At 38.5% G+C, this 22,543-nt stretch overlaps 1 protein-coding gene across 1 annotated transcript in view; it reads left to right on the top strand.

The window, feature by feature from the left end:
* Window positions 1-2,682: 2,682 nt before the first annotated feature.
* The window catches only part of GRM5 (glutamate receptor, metabotropic 5), a 58,277-nt gene continuing 38,416 nt past the window's right edge, over window positions 2,683-22,543 (top strand). The window contains exons 1-3 of the mRNA XM_010009365.1: window positions 2,683-2,759; window positions 6,128-6,363; window positions 21,036-21,282. Of these exons, the coding sequence (XP_010007667.1) occupies window positions 2,683-2,759; window positions 6,128-6,363; window positions 21,036-21,282 (560 nt within the window). The remainder of the gene's footprint in view (window positions 2,760-6,127; window positions 6,364-21,035; window positions 21,283-22,543) is intronic.

The following is a 22,543-nucleotide window of genomic DNA, read 5'->3' as shown; positions in this document are numbered from 1 at the left end:
CTAGACTGTCTGAGAACTTGATAAACAAGCTGCTGTACTCTTTTTCTACCCCCTATTATCAGTAAGTCCTGTGCTTTGGAGAATGATCTGGTAGCAGCTCACAAAAAGCTTTCTTCACATCATCTTCCAGATTCCATGGCATTAAGCAGATACTTGTCACAGGACAGATGATATTCTTGTCACCTGTAAACATGACCAGTAATGAATAGCCCTAATTCTTTCTATGTTCTGCATCTCTGGATGTGTGAATGAAACCCTGATGCCTGAGGCAACACCTCCTTCCTACACCATTTGCCTGCTTTTCCGGAACCCATTAAATCTTTCTAAAAGTATCTATTTATTTAAGTGTGTCTTCTGAGCAATTGTTCTCTCACACTAATCTGACCATGAAATTGAGGTTTTGACATTCTCTTATCTAGTTTAAGCTGGCAATAGTTCTCTGCCTTTGTCTTGTTTACAAGATGTGCAACTCTAATAATTTGCTAGTCTTATAGAAGGTGTCAGTCAGCTTTGCAAATGTCTGTTATCCCTAATAAGCAGATTGAAATCAGTAGCATGCTTCATGCAGTTGAATGCCATGCTACTTACCAAGTAGATGTGGAGCACACTTGGAGCAGTGTCCATCTTGTCTTTTTGAAGACCTTTTGTGGAATTAAATGCTTAGGTCATTAGGCAGGGACTGACTAACTTCACCTTTTTGTAAATGTTTTCCAGGAGGGCTAGCAATTTCTTGACTGCACTGTATAATCCCAAACCAGCCATCACCATTATGCATATTGAATAGTCCTTAACTGCCTTTCCGATGACATCTTTATGATGCTTCAAGCATCAGCTTGCTCCTGTACTGCTCTTCACCTAAATGTTCCCCTCCCTCCATGATGATTCTTTCCTGAAGAAACAAAAATATTTCATTCAGACAGGTGGAGATTTCTTTATAACAGATGCAGTCCTGAATTTCATCTTTCTTCGGTATCAACACTTTATTGTTAGAGATTGCTTTCCCTTCCTCCCACAATCCAAATATTATAAGCGAAGAGGACTGAAGTCAGCAAAACAGTGCCACACATCTGGGAAAGCTCCTGTTGGTGCTGTCTACTTCACAGGAAAGATGGGAAAGGACAAAACACAGAAAATCCAGGAAACCACATTCAAGTTTCTCACATTTTACCATAGCAAACATAATCCTAAAAACTCTGCACCTCTATCTTCTATGTACATACAGTATAACAATACATATGGTCCTACAGTGACAGTCCTACTTTTTCAGGTATGCGCAGCTAGAGGAGTCTGGAGACCTATTCCCTACCACTGGTATCCACGGTTGTGGGAGAGGAAGTGAGCAGGGTGCTCACGATCTGTGGTCACGGCTGTGCAACCCAGTCATTTAAATAGGATCTCATCTGCTTCTACTTTTCTGTTCAGATATTTTAAAATAACTGTACGTGCAGTAATGATCTAAACCATCTCAATAAGAGCTTATATTTATTCATTGCTATATTTATTCATTAATTAATTTTGTAAATATTGATTGCTCTGTCATGGCATTTATTGGCACCTTTCTGTGATATAAAATATGTCATGATTTACTGTGAGTAAACTAAAGAGACCTTTAATAAAGGAGCAGAACTCTTCCCTTCTGTTTGTTGAAGGGTACTATTTTCACTAAAATCTCCATCACCCCAGAAGATCCTTCAAAAAATGGGAGCTGGGGTAATATACACATGCGAACAAGATCTGATAACAAATAAAGATCATTATGGTAATAGTAAAGATCATTATGATAGGCCCCCTCCTATTTCAATTTCATCTCTTGCTAGTACTGCAACAACAAATGTTATTTCTCCTTTTTTCCTTCTTTCCGTGATTCCTTATTTAATTTGGTATGCAAGAATTTTCTTAAATGGTATTTTTTCTAATATCATTTTTGTATACAGTATGGTTGTTATCCTCTATTACCCTATATCACACCACCAGCCTTTAAGGAAACCAGGCATTAGTCTGACTGCAAAGAATATAAACAGGAAAGAACTGGATGAAGGGAAAACATGTCATGATCCTGAAAGACAATTCCCCACTGTGTTGAATGTGAAGGTAATATTGAGGGCAGCCAGATCTGCACATGTCATAGGCCTCTTACCTTGTTGACAGCTTTCTACCCTGGAAAGCTGATGAATGAGATATGTGAATTATTGTGTACACCTGACAGATATCTCAGCAAGGGGCTTTTACTGCTGGTGCTGCAGCTCTGCTTTCTTTCACAATGAGATTTCTTTACGAGCAACTCTATCTTTAAGTCCTGAAAGGATCATTTTAAGGACATATGCCCAGTGGTTAAAAAGCAACACCATTTATTTCTGATAATCAGAATCGCCTCTTCACCTAATCAGAACAAACTTGGAAAGCACAGTGTCCATGCAAGGGAATAAAAACAACCTTGTGCAGTGATCTGTTAAGGATATCCATGTCCCATTCAATATGTTAGGACTCCCTCATAATGATCACTGGAATACTGTTCACCTATATTTATTTTACTACCTGTGAGGAAGCTGTTCTTAATCACTTGTTCTCCTAAATATTCTATATACCCCACTGCTAACTTAAAGAACTGTTTCTCTCACCAGCATGCAGTCTTGCACTGGTGTTAATGGCAACCTATGCATCTTGCCACTTCTCTGTGCGAGAATGGAAATTATACTGGATTTCATTTGGAGATCCTTGTCACAGCCAATTTCTGTTGAACCAGTAGAATTTAACAATGGGTAATACCATTTTGATCTTTCATAATGCAACCACCAATGGAGTACTATGACATTGCCAGCCATTAGGAGAAGAAATAAGGTCTAAGGAGGGACAGGCATGACATTGAAAGTAAGCAGGTATTTCCCTCACTGTTCCCTTCTTTCTCATCTTTACTCCCCTTACTGAGTTCAGGGGATGTCATAGGTCAAATATCCCAAATATATCTATATCATCCTCTCATTGACATCCCATAAGTGTTATTAATCTATTGTGGGTGCAGAATCTAAATACCTCATACTACCAGAACACTTTTTATAATCATGCAAGCCTGTTTTCCTGCTCAACTTTCACTGGCCTTTTGATACTAGTTTAGAATTTGCTTACCTTGTCTCTCTGAAGCTTTTCATCTCTCCATTGTTGTCTCTACAATACACACTTTGAGTACACCTTTTATATAAAGCTCCCAAATGCTATTTGCCCAATAAGCTAAGCTGAAATACTTGTTTGAATGAAAAGCAGCTCTGTTGAATTAAGAAGCCCTGTTGCAGCAAAGTGGAGAAGGGTTATGTAATATGAAGTTGTTATTTCTGTCATTTTTAACAACTTAAATTTATAAAACAGTATCTTCGTTGCAAATCTTTGTGGAGGGGATAACTATTCATTAAGTATTGCTGTAAATTTTACAGCACTGCTGGATTAGATCTACAAAACTGTTCCTCTGAAAAATGATAAAGAAATTAATTATAAGAAAACTTTTTTTTCCTAAGTTGTTTATGCGACAGCTCATAAAGCTGGGATACTGACAGCACAGCTCTTTTTCTCTTAAATTCTATTCAGTTTTAAAAATAAAACACACCACAGACAACCTATCACTTCCTGCATTTATAAAACCTGTCAGATTATATGAGGATGGATAAAACTGCTTGAAAGCTTGCCAGAGATTAAGATGAATGTTTCAAAGAAAAGGTTAAATCGCCCATAAATTTAAAATACCTTCTGCGACTTTTAGCACAAAACAACCCATAAATGGTTCTAACTCTTTGTCCAGTAAATGGTGCTGGTGGAAAGCGGGGAGCATTTGACTGTACTGAGCCTCCTGAGCGCGTTTGGGAATATTAACATCTGTGGTCAACCCTAATTGGATCTAAGCTTGAAGGTAAATTTTCAGCTGTATTCAAGCTGAACATCAGTGTTCATCTTTCTCCTTTCATGAATGTGTATTTTACTCTCTTACGCTGAGTAAATGAGTGCATTTGAAATCTGAAGCATGTTCAACAGTCTCTTCATTTTCATTCCAGACACTGGATATTATTTTTGCCTCTGGTGAAGCTAATATTTATTGACATTGCAGCTGTGCTAATAAGATGTAGTTGAGTCCAGGCTTCAATGAAAATAGTGTCTTGTGCAGAAGGAGTCACTGTCTGAGGTCTTGACTTCTGAACTGTGCGAGGACAGCTGAGTGCAGAGAACACAGGAATATGCTGGCAACCAAGTGACTGCAGCAAGCTTCCTCCGTGTTCTGCAGTACAGAAGCAAAGTTTAGGTTAGGCAGCAAATTATCAAAATAGAGCAACAGAACTGCATAGATAAAGGTCACTTACATCAGTTACACTAAGTTGAAACAGGGCTTCCTTTAAACAACTCATGAAGTTTTAAAATAAGAAAAATTAAGCTTATTTTTAATCCTTCAGCTATTTGATTTTTAGGATTTAAAGGTGATCTCTATAGTCATTAACATCATTGCATTATTAGAGGGAGAGTAAAAAATAGGGAGATTCTTCTTAGAGAAGAATCTGAGATTTTTCTGATTCTCTCACCATAAGACTCGGGACTTTCGAAAAACTGAAGAAAAACACTGTCCTGGGTTCAGCTGTAGCAGTCACTTTTTTCCTTCTTAGTATCTGGTGCAGGGCTGTGTTTTCGACTTTAGACTGGGAACAACACTGATAACACCGATGTTTTTAGTTGTTGCTCAGTAATGTTTACTCTGACCAAGGACTTTCTCGGTCTCATGCTCTACCAGGGAGGAGGGGAAGCCGGGAGGAAGCAGAGACAGGACACCTGACCCAAACTGGCCAAAGGGGTATTCCATACCACAGCACGTCATGCCCAGGATAGAAACTGGGGGGAGTTACCCGGAAGGCCCAGATCGCTGCTCGGGTTGGGCTGGGTATCAGTCGGTGGGTGGTGAGTGGTTGTCCTCTCTCCCCTTCTTATTCCTCTTATCATTATTATTGGTAGCAGCAGTGGTTTGTATTATGCCTTAGTGACGGAAATGCTCGTATCGCAACCCGTGGGAGTCACATTCCTCTGATTCTCCTCCCCATCCCTCCAGGAGCGGGGGAAGGAAGAAGTGGGGGAGTGAGCGAGTGGCTGCGTGGTTCCAAGTTACCGGCTGGGCTTGAACACAAGTTCATGATAAAACAGCAGAAATCATCAAAGTTCTAATGAGATATGTACATTTGTAATGGAGTTGAGTGAAACGTTATAAGTGCCAGTACTTCCAAAAACCTCCATTGTGAAACTGGGCAGAGCAGAATTACACCGAGAAATTTGTGACATTTTGTTTGATTTGGGTTTTCAGTCACTTCTGGCTACTTGTGGTCAGAGTGTTGCAAGCAGAAAAGGTTAACAGAAGGGGATTAGAATTCTGTGTGCGGTACAAGATCATAAAACTCTGTAATACTCCAGCTGTGAACAACCAAGAAATGCATGGATGCTTTATCCAGCTTCATTAGTCATGTTGGCAGAGAGGATTTCTTGCTTCAGATGCAATGTCTTACTGCCTAGCATCTGAGCTCTGAGCTGATATTTCTACTTGAGCAGCATTAGTCCATTCAGAATTTTCTCTTGGTTCTTTGTGCCATGCTCCATGAGCATGCTCAATAAGCATGGTCTGCAACACAGTCCTGCCCTTCACACTGTAACATCTCCTGTTCTCAAGGTCACCTCCTTTTAGGTGATAGTATCAACCCAGTATCAGTAAAACACTGAATCCAAGACTTTCTCCTCAGAGCTCGGTGAGGATTAGTGTGATGCAGAGATGCGCTTATAGATGGAGGATTTCAGGATCTGTGATTTTTAATGATTTGGAGGTCCTGGGGCAAGGGTTAGGCTGCATGATATTAAAGGGCTTTTCCAACCTTGTTGATTCTATGATTCTATGAAGAATATGTCATTTAAGTAGAAGGTGCCAATGACAAGCAAACATAAGTAAAAGAGAAACATTGAATTCCTCTACTAGAAGTACTACAGGTGCTTTACTAAACTCCACGCAGAATCACAGGTGTGCGCGGGTGCTTTTAGGCTCCAGATTTTGTTTTTAAGAAAGTTTTTTTCTTATTCTTTTGAATGATTAATGTTATCCCTCTTCCATTTATCCCTGCAGTGATGGCTGGGCAGACAGGTACGACGTGACAGACGGGTACCAGCGTGAAGCTGTTGGTGGAATAACAATCAAGCTCCAGTCTCCTGATGTAAAATGGTTTGATGATTACTACCTACAGCTTCGTCCAGAAACGAATCACCGAAATCCATGGTTTCAGGAATTTTGGCAGCACAGGTTCCAGTGCCGACTGGAAGGGTTTCCTCAAGAGAACCCTAAATACAACAAGACTTGCACAAGTAAGTGAATTTATTACTCCTGCTGTATAAACCGGTGTGACTAAAAGTCTGGTGTAAACAGCTCATGCTGGACTGATGCAGCCTGGTCTGGTAGAATAGTGAATGGGGTTGGAAGTAGAGAGGCTGGAATTGCAATCCTTGTTCTTTCCAAAATGGTGACTATCACAATTTCAAAAGTATTCAGATTTCTAAGGAGACAGATACTGCCTCAGTATGTAACTCCTCTTATTTGGAAAACTTGATCCTACTCTACCTCTATGGGCATCTAAACACTTTCAATAATCTTGTCATACAAAATTCAGTGCTTTTCTGAAAAAGGAGTAACGATATTGCTTTAGCTTACAGGAGCAATGAGAGAGTTAATAAACTAAAAGTTGCGTGAAGTCCATATGGTAGCGATGATTAATTGTGTACCCCCGATAGAAGACTAGCTGATTTGAAAGATTTTGTCAGATTTTCTTTCAGCCATGAGTCATTTCAGGAAATGCTGTTTTAAGCTGATCTTTTTCATTAAATCATACTGATTTTAGCAAAAACTGCGACAACATTTTGGCATTTTTGCAAAACGGTGTCAAAACCTTTTTTCCCCAGAAGGATGTGATGTCTTTTTCTGGGTTTTTTTGTTTGTTTGTTTGTTTGGGTGGGTGGTTTGGGGTTTTTATTTCTTTTGTTGGAGGGTGTTGTTGTTTTGTTGTTGATGGTAGTGGTTTGGTTTTCAATTACTTCTGTTAATAACTCTTTATTTCACAAGATGCCAAGCAGTACTAAGGCAATGGGCATCCTGTTGGTCCTGAGGCACAAGGTGGTGCCATGCTGGGCATTAGCCCATCCACAGCTCTAAGCCCCAAGGGACCTTCCCTCCTAAAAATATCAATATATTCCACACACCCAAGAGACCAAGAAATGGCTTTAAGGACAAAAGTTGTGGATTTACACAACACAAAACCCCACCTAAGCCCCACTTAAAGCTCATAAGTCTTTCTTTTGATTCAGACAAGGTCGCAGAGGAAGTCTGTGTCTGAGATAGATAGAAATTGAATCTAGGAATCCCAAAATCTCTATGTACATCTTCAACATTCAGCTGACTTTCCTCCATTGTTTTTCTTCTACTACTCTTCCAGCACAACCTGACACATGTTTTATTTGCACTATTGACAGATACTGCATATTGAGCAGTAAACTTCATTGATTTCCCCACAAATAATGTAGACATCTTTTCTGAGATGTCAGTACAATGGGCACGGCTGGATACAGGCTAATGAAGACCTGTTTTCTACCACTGTGCTGTATTAGCAACAACTTTTCTGGGTTTCTTTTTTTACTTCCTTTTTGACAACACTGGGAGAATCTAACTTCTGTTTTACATGAAAAGTTGGTAACTGTGAAACATAGATACCTAAGAGTCATAGTCTTAGTCTACAGTGCCTAAAATACAATTCACTAACACAAAAACATTATCTCTGGGTGCAGAGAGATCCTATTTTAGACGTGAAGTCAACCAGTCATGGATATGAGACAACTTAATCATAAAGCTTGAATAGCTTGGTTTGAACAGCACTCATCACTGGAAGGTTTCCCACAAAGAGATCCTGAATGTGCCTCAGCTCAAATAGGTTCCTAAAACCTCTGAATGTCAAACACACAATATACAGATTGTCCTAATTACTTTTCCTGCACCTTTATTGTCGTATTCAGTGCTAGGCAATGTCGGTTATAGTAAAAGAGTGAAAACCAGATTATAATAGCTTTAATATATATATATGTATATTATAGCTTCTTGTTGCTGTAGGGTGGAAAATGTTAAGTCAGTTGTGAATTTCCCCAGATTAACAACACTACGCACAACAATCAATTAAAACTGTCCATTTGATCAGGGTTTTCACACAGGAAGTTGTTAGTCATCATGTTACTCAGTCTTATAGTTCTGATTTTGATCTAGACCATCTGTCAAAATTTATGTAAAGAAAATTCAAAGGTTGGCCAAAAAGAAGACATACAGATTTACTTCATCACAACTTTGTGTGTCATAACTGCTAAGACACCTGTGCTGTTTTTCTCATAATATTCCCAAACTAGACAAGGGTGTACAATAAAGTGAAAAAAATACTGAAGTTAGACAACTTTGTACACTTACCAGCAGCAAAACCACAGATGTATTCTCTGAGAATTGCAGGAGTGAGAGATTCTGATGTTGGGAGTTTAACTTCAAAATTAACATGAATTTTTGAGACTGTCATCATAGTTTTTGCTTCTACCTAATTTCTTATCTTCCATATGACTTTGAAAATCATGTCTTTATATTTATTCCAACATTCATATTTGAAATTTTGAATATTCAATTCCCTCAGTTCAGACTTCATAACTGTAAAGATGATACTTGCCCTCAGCAGTCACAAACATAGATTGTCCTGGCAGTTTCTGCCTGATGATGAATATATTAGTGCTACTTCAAATTGATTTTGATAAGAAAGCAGGACTGTGCCCTTTAGTTTATCAGTTTATCTCAGTGAATACATTCTCTTATCCAGAAGCTGAATGCATTAAGAAAAGAAAAAAAGATGCTAAAAGTGTTTCTCAGGATTCCAATTAGAGAGATTGAGTTTATAGAGAAATGCTGGAGAGAAATAAAAATCTATTTTTGTGCCAAAAGGCAAGCCATTCTTTACTTCTCGGGATAATGATGAAAAGATGAACATAAAGCTGATTGGTGTTGACAGATGAGGTCAATATTAAATGAAGGTGTCTATCCAGAAGCAATAACCATTACTTTAGTGGAAAAAAATGAATTATTCTCCACAACCTGGTTGCGCTATCATTAAAAAAATAATAAAGAATGGTTAACAGTATAAACAACCTATGCAAACAGCAAGAAAATACATTTACCTTTGTGACAGAAAATACATGCAATCACAAGTTAATGAAGACAACTCCAGTGAATAGGTTTTTTAATTAATTAAATTAGGGTTTATTAATTTATTTTCTTTATTTTGGGCTTGGTTTTGGATTCTTTTTATTTGGCTGATTTCACAATAATCAAATTAATTTTTTTTATGTAAGCTATCCATAGACAGTGCCAAGCAGATATTATGAAATGATAACCCAAAATAATTCTTTTTCCATTCATTTCTATCAAGCACTAAATAGTCTCCCTCCCTTCGCATACACTTGGTTCACACTGAGATGAAAATTTTAACATCGAGCCCACTTTTCATTTGCAAATCTGAACACACTTTTCATCCAAAAGGGTGTCAGGGCTGTTGCTAAGTACATTGGTTTTCTGCCCAGCTGGAGCACTACAGAAAGTGAGAAGTTTGCAGACTTACCTGACTTGATTTTCAGTGTAATCAGTTCCATGCCACAGGAGAGCTGCTACAAACCACCTCTAAACACCAAGAGTCAGACCAAAGAGTTTAAAATGCATCTTTAAATGGAGACATGTAGTGGCCTCTGAACACTAAGGATTGTACAGGAATTGGATTTTGCTTCTCCTCCATCATTAATCAGATATTTTTTTTATCTAAGGCTACAATTCAGTAAAGTTCATAAATAAGTGTGCAAGTTGATCCAGATGAGTAACTCCACTCAACGACCATCTTCAGGTCATAAAAGGCTAATCCAGTCCTTTAGTATTGATTGCCTTTGGACCTTTGAAGACTAGGTGTTTATGCGCTTACTTTCTTATAGACGAGTGTCCCCACCAGAACTCAAATTCCTAGTGCTTTTGCCTCCTGTTTTATAAGTGTATCTTAGAGCAGAAACAAAACCCAGTGTAAGCAGAGTATGTTGTGAAAATGGCTTAACTGACAATAGCAAAAAAAGTCAAGTCTTCAAAGTCACCAGGAACAGAAGCATATCTATTACATTTAGCAGTCTGTTAAATGAATCCATTTGCCTCTGCTGCTAAGAGACCTTATTTTTCCCATGCTGTGGAAAAGCCAGAGGCACAGATGGAACAGCATTTTTTGAAGCATTACTTAAACACAGAGCAAAAGCAGAATACTAATCCCAAGTATTTGTGATCTAAGTGTAGGACAAGATAGAGCAAATAGAGACCAGTGCTGATGTAACACTGTAACACCTTAGTTTGGCTGGCAGAGGTTACAGACAAAATGAGGTTACAGAAAAAAAAAATGGTAGCTTCATCTAAAGGCACAATAAAAACAAGAATCTGAAGGAAGGTGATGGGGCACTTCTGCAGGCATTTATGGCAGGGTCCTGACAGTACTGTGGTTCAAAGCAGAGGTGCAGAAAGCACAAAGGGAAATGATGGAGGCTGGATAATCACAAAGATCAACCACAGAGAAGACACACAGGGCACTGTAAGTGAGGAAAGAAACTTATGTCACAGAACACTTCCAGGGATGGGGCAGCCACAGATTCTCTGGGCAACCTGTTCCAGTGTTTCAGCACCCTCACAGAAAAGAATTTCTTCCTTATATCTAATCTAAATCTACCCTCTTCTAGTTTAAAGCCATTCCCCTTCGTCACTACATGCCCTTGTAAAAAGTCCCTCTCTGGCTTTCTTATACACTCCCTTTTGGCACTAGAATCTGCTCTAAGTTCTCCATGGAGCCTTCCCTTCTCCAGGCTGAACAGCCCCAACTTTCTCAGCCTGTCTTCATATGGGAGGTGCTCCAGCCCCTGATCATCTTTATGGCGTCCTCTGGACTTGCTCCAACAGCTCCATGTCCTCTTATGATTAGGACACAAGAACTGCACACAGCACTCCAAGTGGGGACTCACAAGAGCAGAGGGGCAGGATCACCTCCTTCGACCTGCTGGTCATGCTCTTGGTGATGCATCCTAGGACAGGGTTAGTTTCTGACCTTCAAGTACACATTGCTGGGTCATGTTGAGCTTCTTGTCAAGAAATTGAGCTTCTTGTCAATCCTTCTCCTCTGGGCTCCTCTCAATTCATTCTCCATCCAGCCTGTATTTGTGCTTGGGATTGTCCTGACCCAAGTGCAGGACCTTTCCCTTGGACTTACGTCATAAGGTTTGCATAGGTCCACCTCTCAAGCCTGCCAGGGTCATCCATCTGGATGGTCCTTCACGTCTGACATGATTGGGAGCAAGGAGCCAGTGGCAGAGCTTATAGGGAATAAGAACATACTCAGTGGTGAACAAGGAAAATGAGATTTGCAGCATCATTCTCAATGGGTCTTAGCAGGATGGAGAAATCCAAACATTCTGGTCATGATTTAACCATGTAGATTGTCTGAGAAAAAAATACATTTTCAAAGGGTTCAAAAAATGACATAGGAGAAGGGTGACAAATATATCTCCAAGCAGAATTAAACCAGAACAGAATTAGAAATGAAAGATTTTATTTGCAGAAAGCGAGATTAGGGTGATTTGTGATACATACGAGAAAAGTTTTGCAGCTCAAAGTACAGAAGGGCTCAAAAAATATAAATGACAAAATTATCTATGTGTTTGGTGAATCTGATCCAGCTCCAGCTACTTTTAAAGAGGTGTAATTGACCCTTAGAAAGTCCCACAGTTTCAGCTGAACAGAAAGTTAGGTTAAAAAATGGCCCTTTTGTTTCCAGAGAGAACTCAGGAATAAAACATGACTGTTTAGTCTTTGCACTGCAACATGCTAATAATCTGTTGGTTAAATGTAAGCTCAAATTCCATAGTTGGTTTAATCAGAATCCAGGCAATAACAAAATAAATGCTGTCATAATGAACGGGTATTTTCTATATTTCAAGAAATGTCACATTTAAAACTCATATTCCCAAACTTAGCATTCCTACACTTGTATTTTTTGACCGCAGTTGAAAACAAAGCAAAAAATAAGTTAAAATTCATTTCTATTTTTTTAAACAGTGAATTCAAAAGCATTTTAATTCTCCTGACCCCATCCTATCTGTCACTCAGTTTGAGACTTGGTATATTGCATCTCATGCTCCTGCACTGGCAAACTGAAGGGTGGTCCAGACCTCATTTTTACAGCTCACTTTTCAGATTTGGAGCTCAAACACAGTTTATCACTACTTTTACAGTGACGGTGGGTCATGTCCAGAAATTTCCAATTTCCAAAGGCAGATCAGCTACAAGGCATAGATCCAGATCTGAATTTCCTAGAAGACAGATATAATCTGAGCGAGAAGTCATCACAGACATGTCACTATTTTTTTGACTCACTTGGATGAAAAAGCAGTGTGGCACTAAATACTGCTATATATACTGTTGTAGCTATTTGAAATACCTTTTGATATACATTGATCCTGATTTTAAGACATCTGTAACTCAAACCCTTGAATCGTAGAATCATAGAATAGTTAGGGTTGGAAAGGACCTTAAGATCATCTGGTTCCAACCCCCCTGCCATGAGCAGGGACACCACACACTAAACTATGTCACCCAAGGCTCTGTCCAGCCTGGCCTTGAACACTGCCAGGGTTGGAGCATTCATAATGTCCTTGCGTAACCTATTCCAGTGCCTGAATAACTTCAGTCTTCTCACTGCTGTTATGAAATTCAGCAAAATTCTCCAAAATCTGAACAACGAAGCTCCATCTATTTTTCCTTCACTTTATGCTCTCTGTTTTCCTCTTTCTATATATTAGATATTTTTATTCTTTGTATTATAATTCTTTTTCTCACTGTCTTTTTGAATCTTGAAAACTACCTGGAAGAGAATAATACCACTGTACAGGTAGACCCTCTCTCTTCAGTTTTAAGAATAAAAGAAAATTACAATTAAATGTATTCAGACAATATACATTTCTTATTAGACAGATGAACTGGAGTAGCTTCTGTCATTTTCTCTCAGCACTCTGCCAGCATTTAATGTGCTTTTGCATCTGCAGCGGTTGTGTTTCATCATAATTTATGACCAAAGAAATCGAATCCTGTAGAAGGTGAAAGGATAGTAATGCTGTTGAGAAAATGGTGTGAAGAAATAGATATTTATTTACTTGCCTTGTCCTAGAACTTACTGTCAATGTTACTCTTCTTGCTGATCTTACTGAACTTGACAACAGAAGCTAGACTTCCACTGGTTTGTAGGTTCCCAAGGAGTGCTCCAGTCAGATTTGTGAGAGCTCTGGACATGCCTTGTCACATAGGATTAAATAGATGTAAAATACCAAAATTAACTAAGCACTTTGAAAAAGTATTTTGACACTCCTCTCTGCATTTCAGGACACTGATTTTGGTCCCTTAGTCATTCTCGAGTTTAACATTTTAGTGATAATTATCACATAAAATGTTAACAGCACTCGTACTGGCTTTCAGCTGCTAAGAGTGAGTTAGAATTGGTCAAAAGCATTTGTTGAGTGGATTCCACTGGAAGATACATGCTTGTCAGATTTGAAAAATGTTTCATAGTAGCATGTTGATGCAATGACACACACTTTGAAAGAAAAGCACTGTAATGAGTCATTTTTTGTTCCCCTATTTCAATAACACTGAAGTGTTTTGTTTCAAGTTTGTAATTTGTTTTTACATTGTTTCAGTGTTACGTTATGCTTTTTGCCTCAGCATCAAAATGACATTTTCCAGTGTTGTTAAGTTTATTCTTTTTTTTCCTCAGAATTTACTTTTCAGAAAAGATTAGATCTAACCTTGAGGTTTTCTATTAACTTTGCATGGAAAAGGAGACTTGAACTACATGAAATTTCCTATAGAGCAGAAACTATCTCTGTTTCAGTCCATGAGCCTGTAAGAAAACAAATTAGGAAAACAAATAAATAAATAAACTATTGGATTTGATTTTTAGCAGAAAAATGCACCTGGAACCTAACAAATAACAGAGAACTTTAAGTCACTTTTTTCTTTCACATTGCTTTAACAGAAAGCTCTGATGTCAGATTTTGTAAAAGGTCCTGAAAGAAGTCTTTTTCTGTGTCTTTAAAAAATGAACATTATGCTTCACCTTGGTTTATATGTATAACCTTTCCTCAACTATATAAGAGTCCACTCATTTCTTCACTGAAGAGACATGTATGTTTCTGGGATGACTGATTTTGTGGCATGCCATCTAGGACATGCAGGTCATGAGAAGGTTGCTGATGTGTTCCCAAGGAGCACGTCTCTGACAGCATGGACCCATGACAGACCAAAGTCATCACACACAACATTCTGCAGGAGACAGCCACTAATGTATCTTTGTTGCAAAGATTAGTCTGCTGTCCTGATTTTTTTGGTTTTGAGATATTCACTAAGGCAAAGGAAAAAAAGGAAAAATACCCACTGGTTGGCTGGAACTTCAAATAGTGCTAGCAGAAAGTGAACATGGAACATATTTGCTAGCATAATTAGAACTAATTTCTGTAGGCCTCTTGTCTCTCAAAACAAAAATTAACACAAACAATTTATTCTTTTAATTACATATATACAGAAACTATATAGAAAGCCATTTGTTAATTAGTACTGGAGAAACATTATGAGATAGTTGGAGACTTTAGGTTATATTTCTGGTTTCCTCTGTGATGTCCCCTAGGATTTTGTCAAAACAGCATTCTCATTACTGAGAAACTTTAAAATAAAACAAATAAAACTACCAGTTTATATTTATCTCAATGTTAAACTTGATGCATAGCAAACAAACAGCTCTGCACTTTGAAAAATGCATTCTCTCATATTCTGTCCCACATTTTCTTCTCTTGTTTCTCCTGAGAGAATGAAATAAGGGGGCGACTGCCTGGAATGTAAAGTATTTTCACTCTTCCTTTTACCCTTTCCCCATTCTTTAAAACTCAAAGTATTCTCAGCTTTGGAAAAGTTAGAAAGCAGGAAAAGCACATTGAACCATGGTAATTTTGCACTCTTTAACAGCCCTGCTTGATGAGGCTTTGTAATGTCACCAGCTGGCAAACAGAAAAAAAATTGTATTTCATCTTCCTTGAGGGTAAAAACTAGGGGGAAAATAAAAGAGGAATGACAGGTTTTACATCAAAAATCAGTAAAATAAGGAATTTCACTGAAGAATGTTTCCCGTTTATTTGCATGCTAAGTACAGGAAACAACAGTGAAATTTCAGCATTTCCCACAAGATTTGGGTTGATTTTGTCTTGTTTTTCCATACTTGGGGGACAAGGGGGCTGTCTTGGGCAGGTTGTTTGACTTTTCCTTCCAGCCCCTCTCCCAGCCGGTGCTGGAACCATGGATCAGCAGGGGCAGCCAGATCTGGGCACTGTGGGAGGAATGCTGGAGCATGGGAAGAGCCCCACACCATCTCTGCTGAGAACGAGCTCACCTTGCAATGGGACTATGAGCTCCTTTATGGGTTTTCTTGGATTGGTACATTAATTGTTTTTAAATACATCCAAGAAAAGAATCTCTGCCAGTAGGAATCACTTGCCTGGTCAAAGAAGGTGATTCTTTTTCCATCATCTACATATTTGTGTTTTGGATATGTGACAACAGAAAAAAACAAATTTGGATGAGGGGTTTAGTGCTGAGCAGCCTCTGCACAGCTAATCATAGGTTCAAGGCTGATTTTGAAGCCATCCCTGCCCAGGTCCCCAGATGAGTTCCCTGGTTCATGCTAACATGCTGCCCCAGCTCAGGCTCCATCAATGTGCATGTACTTGAGCTTGCCTTTGCATGACCACAAGCCTTGTTTCACAAGGTATTGCTGAGCAGCACTGTGTGTGACCACCTGGCATAGCCCACAGTTATCCTCTGCTGTGATATTGCTGGAATATCCAAAAGTGGGTCACTCCCAGAAGCATGGGCAGAAAAGGGGCATGTTGCGATGCTCTGAATTTATACCATTCTCAGACTGTTAGTCACCTTTGGTAGAGTTACAGCTCTCTAATAAAGCTGGGAACACACATAAAAGCTATCTGCATTCCTCTGGAGAGGGTCCAGAGAAAAGCCACAAGGTTGATCAGAGGTTTGGAAAGCTTTATAAGGAAAGCCTGAGAGAGTTGGCTTTGTTCAGCTTTGAGAAAAGAAGGCTCAGGGGAGACCTTATCATCATGCTCCAGTAGTAGCTACTGAGAAGACAGAGACTCCCTTTTTATAAGGAGTCACATGGAAAACACGAGGGGTGATGGGCACAAGTCACTCCTGGGGACATTCTGGACAGATGCAAAAAGAACATTTTTCACATTGACAACAATCAACCATTGGAATAATCTCCCCGTGGAAGTGGTGGATCCCCCAACATTGGACACTTGCAAGATTCAGCTGGACAGGGTGCTCGGACATCTAGTCTAGTTTAGTCCAAGGAAAGTTGGACCAGATGATCCCTGAGGTCCCTTTCAACCTGGTATTCTATGATTCATTGGTCTTATGATTTAAATCCAGACATGTCCAGAATATATATTTGAGTAGGAAAAAACATGGATATTAACCACCTGCTCCAGTGGCAGCAAATTCCTAAGCTGCTATTTAATGCATTTAAACATATTGCAAAGGCTCACCTGAATCCTGTATATTTAGATCCCTAAATGATCTATAGAATAAATATTTACATACTTATACTTCCCATGAAATCCAGGATAATTTTACTTCCATTTCAGAGACTGCAATAACACTTAAAAATTCCAGCCAATAACAACCACATCGTATTAAGCAGAGGAAAACCAGGAAGAAAACAAAAAGTAATTCTCTTCCTGAGGAATATTTAGTCTAAAGAAAGGTGATAGATAAAAAGTAGTAGAAAGGAAGTATTATTAGATGGCAAACTGAAGGATGGATGGATAGATGTTATCAGATTTGGCACAGAAGCAAGAGGATTTGTCTGTATATTTTGTAGACAGAAATGGCTGTGACTTCAAATCTAGAATGCCTCCTGATCTCACAGCTTGTAAGATAATAGAATAAGCTCTTACTTACTTACCAAAATTACTTGGACAAGAAATGTAAGTGAATAAACAGAACAGAATTGAGAGATCTGTGCATGTGTTCTAATGCCTGTGATTCCCTCGTTTGGCAGAGAATTCAATGTTTGACCATTTATGATTGCAAGTACTGTCCCACTTTCCTCATTAGGTATGTTTTGATTCACTCTGCGTTCTTCCATTGCCTTGTACATCTTAATTGCAGCAAGCAGAATTTTTTCTTTTATTTCTGCAGTAATTGCCATAACACAGAGTTAATAATTATTGGTTCTGAGGTACTGAGTACAGATAACTTTCTACAATCATTTGGACATAATCACTGAGTTCAGCACAGATTCATAAATAGTTGATATTATTGCAAACAATGTTTGTGGAAAAATGAGCTACATCATGAAAAAATTGCTAAATCCTACCACAGAAAAGGTGCTTAAGCCTGCCACAATTTCAGTAAGAATGGACTGGAGACCTATGAAATGCAGCTTTGTATCTGACCCACTTACATGGTCACCTTGGTACTCCCAGCTCCTGCTGTCTGCAGCATCCTGGGAGTGATGCTGAGTCTGATTGCAAACTCTGTAGGTCAAAAAAAAATTCACAGCTCAGGGGAGGTTTACTTTAAACTGGATGTAACCTGGTCCTACAGTTTGAACATCTGTTTGCAGTTGTGTTTCATTGGGTGCTCTCCTGGGACACTTTATCTGTTTTTAGTGTCTTTCAAAAGAAATTTGATACATTGCTCCCAAACTGTGACACCGAGTCCAAACCAAAGGACAGTGTGAAGGAACAATTTGGAGATTGGCTTTGAAAGCCCATACCTGAATGAACAAATTCATTTGAACATGTCCTGCTTATCCCTACACACCAAGATTAAACAGCATCACGCTGGCTTTTCCCAGCCCACAATAAAGCAAAACGTTTTGCTTTCCTTCTTTGCAAATTTTTCTCATATGGGAATGGTAAAGACAGAGAAAAACAGACCTTATATAAATATTTTTTTTTTTAATCTAATAGAAAAGAGTTCTACTGTGAATATTATAAATAAGCGTATAGGTAACAGTCTGTGGATATTTATTCACTGCCCAGTAATTCCGTAGGAACTCTTCAAATTCTATTAGATTTTGTCACTATTCATTATTAAGAGTTTAATCTGTAAAGTCAATTCTATTGAACATTACCAGGGTGATCATCATTAAATTCATCCATGCTACCCCTCTATCTCATGATGATCTTGCGTCAGGAAAGGTTCTTGACTGAAGACAGCACTTGTGTATAAATTTAACACTATGTGTTTGGGTTCGAGCAAGGACAGGCACTAACATTTAAATACACAATGTGTTTAAGGCTACCTAAATGATACTTGTTGCAGAAATAGATTTAAAATATTTCTACTGCTTTTTTTCTGAGAGACTACTTTTTATCTTGAGTGTTCAGCCTTCTCTCAAAACCACTCATAGGATCAGTGAGGTAAATAAGCTTCAAGTCTAATGTACCTAAGTACTTTGTGAAATGGGTTGAAAGGCACTTTCAGACTAAATTTTTTAATGCTGGCATTTTTAAAGGCTGCATTACAGTAAATTAGAGAGTAAAAATTTTCTTTGTCTCAGTTTTTGAAATGTTCCCCTTAACTACGAGTCTTGAAGTAGTGCAAACTGACAGTCAGGCTTGGCAGCTTGGATTTGCCCCTGTATAGCAAAGTGGGGCAGTTACCATCTCAGGGAAATGTTTTCTCCAGCTGCAGGAAGTGTATTAAAATTCTCATAACAGCTAATTCCCTCACAACTCCTTTGGCAATTGCCAGCAGCTTCTATGAAGAGCTAAGCAGCCTCATTACAAATGATCAGGTGAACTGAATGAGATTCAATTTTTAAAGGAACTCAGAATAATAATGCTGTAAAACTGAAGCACAAAGCCCAGTGGAGAGTGTTCCTGAAAGAATTAAACTATTACATTTTTAAGCAATCATATGCAATAAAGGTGAAATATTGTTTCATAATAAATACTATTGCTGATGCAAATCTGATTCATTCTAATGGCTACTATAATTAACTGCATGGTTTGTGAGCTGTTAATTGCGAGGATGAATAATTGGTTAAAGCAAGTTTTGTGTATTGCAATGTAGTAGGCTTGTTCAATTTTCCACTTAATTTCAATTAATACAGGTTTTACATGTACTGTACTGTTGCAGTTTTTATGCCTATTATTTTTAATTAGGAAAAAACAGTACCTTGGTAGAACAGAACAAATGAGCAATGCTGTGTGTTGTTTCCAGTGTTTTTTTCCATTACAGATATTTCAGGCTCCTGTCATTTAACTATCCAAAATGTTAATCGCTGCTCCTGAGGTTGGCTGGAACTCAGAGTGCCAGCTCTTGCATGAAACAAGGAGAAAAGGGAACTCTGAGTTCCCTTATTCACTTACTGACCTCTACACAATGATTTTCAGTTCAAACTATGTATCTTTGCTACCCTTTCTCATGTTTTTAGTATTGCAAAGTGTTTTAGTGATTAGAACTGTGTAGTGATGTTCATTACTAAAAAGGTGAGCTTGTAGAGGTACCTGTTTTATGATGGGATTAACCACCAGCTGGAGATTCTTACTCATCTCCACGAGAAGTGCCTAGATATCAGACTGGATGCTTGCCTTCTGTATAGACATTGTTAAACTAGACAAGTGCCATCCTCAGAGTCATATATTAGACTTCATTTCTTTCAAGGTAAATATTGTCCGTACATCAGTCTTTTCATGGCATAAATTACCTCCTACATTGTGCTGCTCCTGCAGCTCAGATGGGCAGCTGTAAGCTCCATCCTCCCCTCTAACTCCTAGGGATTGCTGCTTGACTGATAAAAAGATAGTAAATGTTCTAGTAGAGCTCTTTGTTTGTCCTTCCTCCAGAGCCAAATTTTTCCAGGTGCCTGAAAAATTCCCAGCACCATTGATGCAGTTCCTTTATCTCTGACCCTTCCCACTTCCCTGGTATTAAAGATCTGGTGGCTGGAGTGCAGCTGGCAGCTTTGCTGATGACATATGAGGCAGAAAACCTCCAGCATTCTCTTCCTCAGCTGGACTGGTGCTGCCAACAGAGTGAATCTGTGTCATTAGTAACACTGGGTTATAAAAAAAAAGGCCTTCAGGGTGAATTTTTGTTGTGCATTTCACAGAAGCTTAAATAGAAAATAGAAATCCAGACATTACCTTTTAAAAGCCAAAGTAAGGTTTACCAATTCCAGTTAGTGATTGCCTAAGCCACATCATTAAACCCTTCACAGACATTTTAATGCATTCATCTGCACTGCACCATTATCTTCACTTCATAAATACAGAGGAGTAAGAAATACAGAAGTAGGTGAGCTGTTAGCACAGGAACTTTTGGTACAGTAAATCAATTGTGTTTGTTTGCATGAGATTGCTTATCATGTCTCTGAAACAAAAGTGTTGTCTGCAAGGTCACTACAGAATAGCCCCTATGTTAGCATTTACACTTCAGCAAAAGATTTCTAAGAATTTGAAGAAATTTTTGCAGGCAGGGAGAAATTCCTGGATTCCCCAAAATATTTTATAATGTTCATGATGTGTGCTTTAAAAAAACACATGGAACAGTAGTTGAAAAACAACTGGTGTGGAGTCGCACAGAGAAAGGCATAAGAAGGATAGCAAAATATTGAAGGGGAACCTCTTCTTTCATTCATTTCTTTCTGGTTTTTAGCATGGTCATTGTGTGTACCAGTAAAAGCATCTACTGTGAGCTTCTTAAGACACTTAACAGGACTTTTTCCACCATTAATAACCAACCCACCAACAAATGTCTGAAGAGGTGGTCGTATTTCAGTCCCATGTACTAACCACCCAGTTTGTGATGTTGTTCACAGGCCAGATGACTCTGAGGACACAGCACGTTCAGGACTCCAAGATGGGCTTTGTAATCAATGCAATATACTCAATGGCTTACGGGCTCCACAACATGCAGATGTCACTGTGTCCAGGCTACGTGGGCCTCTGTGATGCCATGAAGCCCATCGATGGTCGGAAGCTCCTGGAATCCCTCATGAAGACTAACTTTACCGGGGTCTCTGGGGACATGATCTTGTTTGATGAGAATGGTGACTCACCAGGAAGGTAACGTTGACATTTGTCAAACTGTTTAATACCAGATATGTTAACTGTACATAGTAGATGCACAGAGACTTGACATCCGAGCTAAGATCTCATGCTTTTATTTTCACATTTCCTGATTTTCTGTACTTATTCTTCCAAAATAACTTTTTTTAATGGTGTTGCATGCTAAAGATTTGAACTTTGAGCTATACAATCTTTCTGCATGAATTTGCATTTTCAGCTGTACCATTTATAGGTATTACTTCACACTACAAACCATTAGGCTTTCTACTTCACGTTCCTAGACCATGACAGCCACCACAGCATTGTTCTCTGTCCCTCTCTTTGGTTGCTCAAATATATGTGTTTGAGCAATAAGTAATCATAACAGACATTGTTCTTTTGTTAAGAAAGATAAGACAAAATCAGAAATATTGTATTGATTTATCTGGGATTTTTTTGCCACCAGAATTACTGAAAATCTGTTTCCGTGTCTTCCAAATAAAGCATTTCCACTTGCATAGCAGACTGCTATTAAATTCATACTGTGCTGCTATAATCCAAATTGAATTTAAACAAAGCTTCTTTTGCTGATACCTTACATACATGTATATACATACATATGAAATATAAGCTTTTTCTTTTTCTATGATATATACGCAGCATCCATATAAACGTACATTAAAAAGAGTAATAAGCTTTTTTCTGGGTTTCTGCCTATTGAACTCTCAGAAAATGAACAGCAAGTGTGATAGAATTCTAACTATATTTTTTCCCTATATTTCAATGAGTAGATTACTGCCTTATTCGCTGTTTTTGCTCCAGTTTTATAGAGGATGTTTTTTTGCCTACATTGTTGGAAAGTTTTTAATCATCTTTGTGATGGCACCATGTCAACAGATGACTAGAGGGAAAATTATTCATCCTGTACAGTCATTTATATTTTGTCTTCTCCCACTAATGTGAACTGAAAGGAAAATATTAACTTCCGAGGAAAAGGCAAATCCACTGGTTAGAATATTTTGATGTTTCCAAACTTCTTGCTATTTCAAAACTGATTTATTTATTTCATTTATTTGAAAACCTGTAAAGTCAACATTCTCCCCAAAAGCAAACAGGACAGCCATGTACAAAGCAGTCTGTGTCTCTGAAGACATAACTTCTCAAACTCTTCAGACTCAGACTCTAAGGAAATGCACTGTGGGCTGGTAGGAGAATTCAGACACAAACTGGCAGAAACCCAGGAAAATTTCAGATGGAAATTTATTTTCAGCACTGTTTT

Source organism: Nestor notabilis, unplaced genomic scaffold, assembly GCF_000696875.1.
Source record: "Nestor notabilis isolate BGI_N333 unplaced genomic scaffold, ASM69687v1 scaffold1812, whole genome shotgun sequence".
In the NCBI taxonomy this organism is placed as follows: domain Eukaryota; kingdom Metazoa; phylum Chordata; class Aves; order Psittaciformes; family Psittacidae; genus Nestor; species Nestor notabilis.
The sequence above is the reverse complement of the archived record's forward strand: the minus strand, read 5'-3'. Positions and strand labels throughout refer to the sequence as shown.